Source organism: Lactuca serriola, chromosome 6 (genome assembly GCF_051521515.1).
Source record: "Lactuca serriola cultivar US96UC23 chromosome 6, Lser_US96UC23_V15, whole genome shotgun sequence".
In the NCBI taxonomy this organism is placed as follows: domain Eukaryota; kingdom Viridiplantae; phylum Streptophyta; class Magnoliopsida; order Asterales; family Asteraceae; genus Lactuca; species Lactuca serriola.
In genome coordinates, this window is record NC_136413.1 from 112,829,286 (window position 1) to 112,835,854 (window position 6,569).

General features: G+C 41.3%; 2 protein-coding genes across 2 annotated transcripts; one reads left to right on the forward strand and one right to left on the reverse strand.

Moving 5' to 3' along the window:
• The first annotated feature begins 486 nt into the window (after positions 1-486).
• LOC145056675 (SWAP (Suppressor-of-White-APricot)/surp domain-containing protein / ubiquitin family protein) lies at positions 487-4,355 on the forward strand. The gene is made up of 3 exons (XM_079004382.1): positions 487-650; positions 1,484-3,686; positions 3,800-4,355. Exons 2-3 carry the CDS (start codon positions 1,575-1,577, stop codon positions 4,067-4,069), a joined length of 2,382 nt encoding a protein of 793 aa, XP_078860508.1. The 5' UTR covers positions 487-650; positions 1,484-1,574; the 3' UTR covers positions 4,070-4,355.
• Positions 4,356-4,582: 227 nt separating this feature from the next.
• LOC145056676 (protein HAIKU1-like) lies at positions 4,583-6,093 on the reverse strand. Its single transcript, XM_079004383.1, has one exon. It carries the CDS (start codon positions 5,611-5,613, stop codon positions 4,822-4,824), a length of 792 nt encoding a protein of 263 aa, XP_078860509.1. The 5' UTR covers positions 5,614-6,093; the 3' UTR covers positions 4,583-4,821.
• Positions 6,094-6,569: the final 476 nt, after the last annotated feature.

Consider the following 6,569-nt stretch of genomic DNA (forward strand, 5'->3'; position numbering starts at 1 on the left):
TGATGCATACTACCACATGACAAACCAATAACAACAAACCTCGAGCTACCTCCAACTCCATGTACACAATGTTAACGTCATATAAATATTTCTTCTATGAATAAACCATGTCGTTAGAACTATCCTTTACGTGTGAGATCAACAATTGTCTATTGCATTTCCGCTTTATCGATATTTTTAAGAAGATAATGTGATTGCTAAGAAACTTGACTTTGTAGAAGAAGAAGAAGAAAATGAGTTTCTTGAAACTAGTACGGATGATTAAGGGATGAGTTACGATCATGTTACTGCATAATGAAAGCTTATAATATCGAAACAATTACAAAGGAAAATACGAAGGAAAAAAAAAAAAAGCCTATGTGCCTATTTTTTCGGTTATCGTATGTGGACATGTATCTTTGGGCCATAATAAGAGTACTCCATGGGTCAAACGGGCCGTATCATATTTTTAATTTGAAATTAAATAGGTTAATTGGGCATAGGGAACCATTATTTTCGCGATCTTCTTTTTCTGTATTCGCGCCTGCGATTGATAGCCTTTCACCTGGTTCCTTCGTCGGCGTCACGGTGCAACATCCATCGTTACGCAATCTTGCTTGGTTTTTTGTTCATCTCTCATCTCTTGCTAGTGCAACACCAATAGTTCAACGGTAAGTTCTCGAACTATTGAGACTCTAATCGCCTAATTTGTTTGTTTGTTAACATTAGGGTTTTTGTGATTTGCTGCAAAAAATATCCAATTTCATTTGTATTCTACCTTTTTGTATGGTTTTATTCTCAGTTTCTGTGTATACGCGCTTCATTTTAAGCAGTTTCTGTGTAGTTGAATGCTGGATTTTGATCTCTGGTTTCCTAAGATGAAACTTATTCAGTTTTTTGTAAATTCGTTCTCACAACTCAAGCGACATTTCCTTAACGGAAGTTTAGGTATACGAAATGGAAAATGGAATCTAATAGTATGAACAAAGACATTTCCAACTCCTTAATTGAAGTTTTCTTGGAAATTATAATTGTCGTTAACATGCTTGTATATATGAAATGCATATCACTTTTGGAACAAAATGAGTCAGTAGGTCGACCTGCTCTGATACATGTTAGCAATGCCAATAAGGGAAAGTAATTTTGAGAATTTACCAAACCCCTAATTATGGTTTGGGTTAAATGAAAGAAGTATCAATATACAATCATTGATATGTCCCTTATGGCCTTATAGGATTCTATTATGATTTCTTCCTATTACAACATTGTATTTTGAAAAAGCTACCCAAGTATAGCAAATTCATATGAATACAAAGCAATTTTCACTGCTATAATAAGAAAGTTTTTTGAAAGGACTACAATGTTGCAGGTAGCCTTGATAGTTTTGATGAACTTACTGTTGCTACCAACTGTGCCTCAACTCTTTAACACAATCATGATTCTATCTCCATAATGTTGTTAATGTCACTTGGAAGTACATAACTCTAGTTTTTTTTCCTTGCAGGGTATTATGGTAAACTGCTACTGAAACTAGATTCTGTGGAGGTGCCGATTCTATTCTACGTTTTGAAGGATATTTTTGGTAACAGAGACAAATGTTGGGCTCATTGCCGATTTTGCCCCTCCCGGCACCACCTTCCGATGGCAATCTGGGCCCACTTCCGCCATCCCAAGTACAAGATGAGCCTATGCCAGAGGCTGAGGATGACCAGAATAAGTCCAATTCCGCCCCTGCATCAATCGCCACACACACCAGAACAATCGGAATCATACATCCACCACCAGACATCCGGATAATTGTGGACAAAACCGCCGGTTTTGTGGCAAAAAATGGACCAGAATTTGAAAAAAGAATCATCATCAGCAATGCAGCAAATCCCAAATTCAATTTCTTGAATGGTTCTGATCCCTATCATGCTTACTACCAACATCGCCTTTCAGAATTCCGTTCACAGAATCAAAATCCGGCACAACAATCCGACACGCCACCACCGGAAGCCACCCCGTCTTCTGCTCCGGCAGACGGTGATGCACCGGAGAAGACTGACCCGTCGGCAAAATTTCGACCCGTTCGGAAAATTCTCGACCCGCCGGAGGCTGAGCAGTACTCAATCCGGCTGCCGGAAGGGATCACCGGGGAGGAGTTGGATATAATCAAACTCACTGCCCAATTTGTAGCAAGAAATGGGAAATCTTTTTTGACAGGATTAACGAGTCGTGAAAATAACAATCCTCAATTCCATTTTCTGAAGCCGACTCATAGTATGTTTATGTTCTTTACATCACTGGCGGATGCCTACTCGAAAGTCCTAATGCCGCCCAAAGGGTTGCCAGAAAAGCTGAAAAAAAGTGTTGCGGACATGACCACGGTGCTCGAACGTGGGTTGCACCGCCTCGAATGGGAGCAGTCTCAAGAACAGGCGAGACAGAAAGCCGAAGATGAAATTGAGCAAGAAAGATTGTTAATGTCCATGATCGATTGGCATGATTTTGTAGTGGTGGAAACTATTGATTTTGCAGATGATGAGGATGATGATTTGCCGCCTCCGATGACTCTCGAGGAGGTTATAAGGAGGAGCAAGATGGCGGCAGCGGTGGAGGAAGAGGAGGAGGTGATGGAGCCCGGGAAGGAAGTTGAAATGGAAATGGATGAAGAGGAAGTACAACTTGTTCAAGAGGGTATGCGGGCGGCAAGTTTGGAAGAGAATGGTGATGATGGAAACGGAAATGGAAAGGAGGTGGTTGCTGCCAGGGTGAGGGTGGTGGCGGAGGAAAACGAGCCGCCAATGAGGATCGTGAAGAACTGGAAGCGGCCGGAGGATAGGATTCCGGCGGAGCGAAATCCGACTAAATTTGTGGTTTCTCCGATCACCGGAGAATTAATTCCGGTCAGTGAAATGTCGGAGCATATGCGAATCTCTCTTATTGATCCGAAATATAAAGAACAAAAAGAGAGAATGTTTGCAAAGATTCGGGAGACAACACTTGCTCAAGATGATGAAATTTCTAAAAATATTGTGGGGCTTGCCCGAACCCGCCCGGATATTTTCGGGACAACCGAGGAAGAGGTGTCAAATGCGGTCAAACAAGAGATTGAGAAAAAGAATGATGAGCAGCAGCCAAAACAAGTGATTTGGGATGGACACACCGGAAGTATTGGCCGGACTGCAACTCAGGCCATGTCCCAGAATGCCGATGATCTACTTGATGATGGCCGGAATCTTCCGGGTCCTGCTGCTCCTCCTCCACGGCCTGGTGTTCCCTCGGTTCGCCCGCTTCCTCCACCGCCTGGGCTCGCCTTGAATATGCCTCGTGTCCCCCCTGGTGCCGTGCAGTACGCAGGTGTCCCGCCGCCAGTGAGGCCGCCCACGATGGTTATGCCGCAAAGACAGGTGCCGCCTCCGCCGGCGATGCAAATGGGTTATGGTCAGCAGGGTTATATGAACCGGCCGCCGCTTCCGGTTAATCCGGCTAGTATTCCGGTGCCGCTGCCACCGGGATCTCAGTTTACACCGCTGCCACCGCGTCCTTTTATGACCCAGCATGGGATGGTTATGGCTCCTCCACTGCCTATGCCTCAAGGAATGCTGCCGCCGCCGCCACCGGAGGAAGCTCCTCCTCCACTTCCTGAAGAACCTGAGCCGAAGAAGCAAAGACTTGATGATTCTTTTCTTGTCCCTGAGGATCAGTTCTTGGCTCAACATCCGGTACGTTTCTTTTTTAAAACTCTTTACAAAAGACATGATTGCCCTTCATTTAGTCATGTGTATTGCTGTTATATGTTTATTGAAATCTTTTTTTTTTTTTTTTTTATTTATAGGGACCTATTCGTATTGCTGTATCGGTGCCAAATCTTGATGAAGGAAATCTGAAAGGACAAATACTTGAGATAACGATTCAGTCATTGTCGGAGACAGTTGGGAGTTTGAAAGAGAAAATTGCTGGAGACATTCAGCTGCCAGCAAACAAACAGAAACTGAGTGGGAAGGCAGGGTTTTTGAAGGACAATTTGTCTCTTGCGTATTACAATGTTGGTGGAGGCGAAATGCTTTCTCTGTCTTTAAGAGAACGTGGTGGTCGGAAAAGGTAATTGCTGGTTCCGAAGCTTGTCGGAATGGAATCGGCTATTACCAACAAATATGTAAAAGATTGCATTTTGCTCAATCAAATTTAGTGAAATATTTGTCCATCTACTGTTAAAGTTTTAGTAAGGATTATAGAGACTCTGCTAGTTATACCTAATTCCCCCCCTGCTATTTTGGTTAACAGTATCTTTTTTTTTTTTTCCAAGTGATGTTTGAAAAAATGACCTTGATTTGGATGAAACGTTGATGTTTATTTTGGGTTGAGTGGTTTATGAGACAATGGTCATTCAAGTTTGTGTGTAATAAAGAAAACCAGTCTTCAAAATGATAGTAAAAAGTTTCAAACCGCAGTGATGTTTTGTAATAATTAAAATCTATCAACTTGAAAACGTATGGCCTTTTGTAGGAAAACGTATGTCCAATATTCTATTTGGATTTTTGTTGTAAAACACTCATGCTATTCGTTACATTATGTAAAGAATTAGACTAGAATATCTCCAAGAAATAAGCAGATCATGTGTACAAACATATATTATTAAACAAGTGCAAGTTTACATAAAAACATCTATAATCTATGAACAAAATCAACTTCTGGGAGTCTATGCATCCAATCTACCTTACACTTTGGGTGGTACAACTGACATTACGATCTTTCCTGTAAAAAGCTCATTCTTACTGCAACCTCAGAGCTACACACCACCAGTATCCGAACCCTTGCCTATTTCTACAAAAGAAACACCGTGGGGAACCATGGGTGCTAATCCCTCCATCTGGGACTAGAAAATTGGAAGAACCCCGGTGATGGAAAACCCATGCCGGGAGAAGGTGGAGGTGGTGGCCGAGGACCAAAGATTCCTGATTGAGCCGCCACCGGTGAAAATGAAAAATCCTGTGTGAGTGGCGGTGGAAACCGATAACCAGGAGAAAGCAATGGGTAAGGTGATAGAGGAGACAATAGATTCAAGTAACCAGAGGGTGATGACAGAAGGAACTGAGAAGTAGGTGATGGCGGATTAAGAGGGCGGTTTGTTACCGGAGATGGAAGAAGTGGTGGTGGTCCGGTCATTCTTGGAGAAGGAAAAAGAGGTGGTGGTGGTCTTAGGCCTGAATCTGAATCCAAGACAGAATGCTGAAGGTAACGCATATAAGCTGAGATAGGAGACTCTGCTGCGTTTGGCCACCCCATATGGTCGCCGGAAGTCATTGGTGGTGGTTGGCCATATTGGGCGGCAGGTCTTGGCGGGAGAAGTGGCATTTGGGGCCTGTAGACGTTTATAGGTGCTAATCTTGGTGGACGGATTTTTTGCATTCGGATAGGTGAGCTCCGGTGAGGTCCAGGAGGTGGTTCTTGGTGGTGTGAAGGTGAACCAGTAAGACGTTGAACGGTATCTCTGAAATCATTTTTGTTGACGGTGTAGACCTGAGGGTACGGTGGTTGTATGGCCGGATTAGCGAAATACGGTGGTGGACTTTTCCTGATATTTTTTCCAATCTTGTTCACACCCAGATGCTCATCATGTCTATTACCAAAATAATTAGGATTATCCATTCTCTACTAAACGCCTTTTAAGTTTTATCCAACACTTAACCTTCAATTCTACTAAAACAACAGTTTTTTCACGCAGATCGTTGAACATCAAACCCTCACGATCTCATACCATTCAAAATTCCCAACAGTAACCAGATTTCCATAACTGAATCGAATACTAAACCCTAAAAACCAAATTCCAAATACATGAATGATAACATAAAGTAGAACAATAGAGTCATTTTTTTTATAGCAATAGCATACTTCTAGATCAAATCAACTTTAATCGTTCTTTGCATAAGCGTAAAGAAAGAGGATTAAGAGTTGACTTACGAGTGTGAAAGAAGAGTTGGATTAACAAAGAATGATAAAGTTTAGCGGATATTGCGGGTGAATGGGGATGAAAAGTTGGATCAAAGAAACAAACGAATTGTTGCTTTGTTAGATGAGAGAGACGAAGAAAGTCAAAGTCAAATATAAGGTTGTTTTACAAAAACTAGGTGTGACAAGGCATCCAATCATAACTCTAACATTACTCCCGTTCTAAGATTTAACTAGTGTAGTGACCGTTCGGGTTGGCCGATAAAATTAGTTTTTTATTTATGGGGTTGGCTAAAAAGACATCCTATATTGCAATATGGACATCCTAATTAATTTTTTAAATGTCTTTATTTATTGTTTATACAATCTTACTGTCTATAATTATATGTTTTCGGAATATAGGTAAACCAATAACTACAAAAAAAAAAAAAATTAATAATAAGACAAAATTGCAAAAATGGTCCTTGTAGTATGTAGTTTTTTGGGATTTTAGTCAAAATCTCGACTTTTTTTTTATTGGTGGTCCTTTTGAGTTAGTTATATACAGTTTTGGTCAAAATCCGATATTTTCTGAAAAACGGTTTGAAATGTTTGTGTCAGATATCGTATTAATGCATATGTGCTAATGTTTGTGAGTGTATGAAGCGAATAATTCC

What these genes read in the sequence shown, in the direction of transcription:
- LOC145056675 (XM_079004382.1), top strand. Translation starts at nt 1,575, where the DNA reads ATGTTGGGCTCATTGCCGATTTTGCCCCTCCCGGCACCACCTTCCGAT. An exon ending in AGTTCTTGGCTCAACATCCG is followed by an intron (nt 3,687 to 3,799) that starts GTACGTTTCTTT and finishes TTTTATTTATAG; the next exon opens with GGACCTATTCGTATTGCTGT.
- LOC145056676 (XM_079004383.1), bottom strand. Translation starts at nt 5,613, where the DNA reads ATGGATAATCCTAATTATTTTGGTAATAGACATGATGAGCATCTGGGT.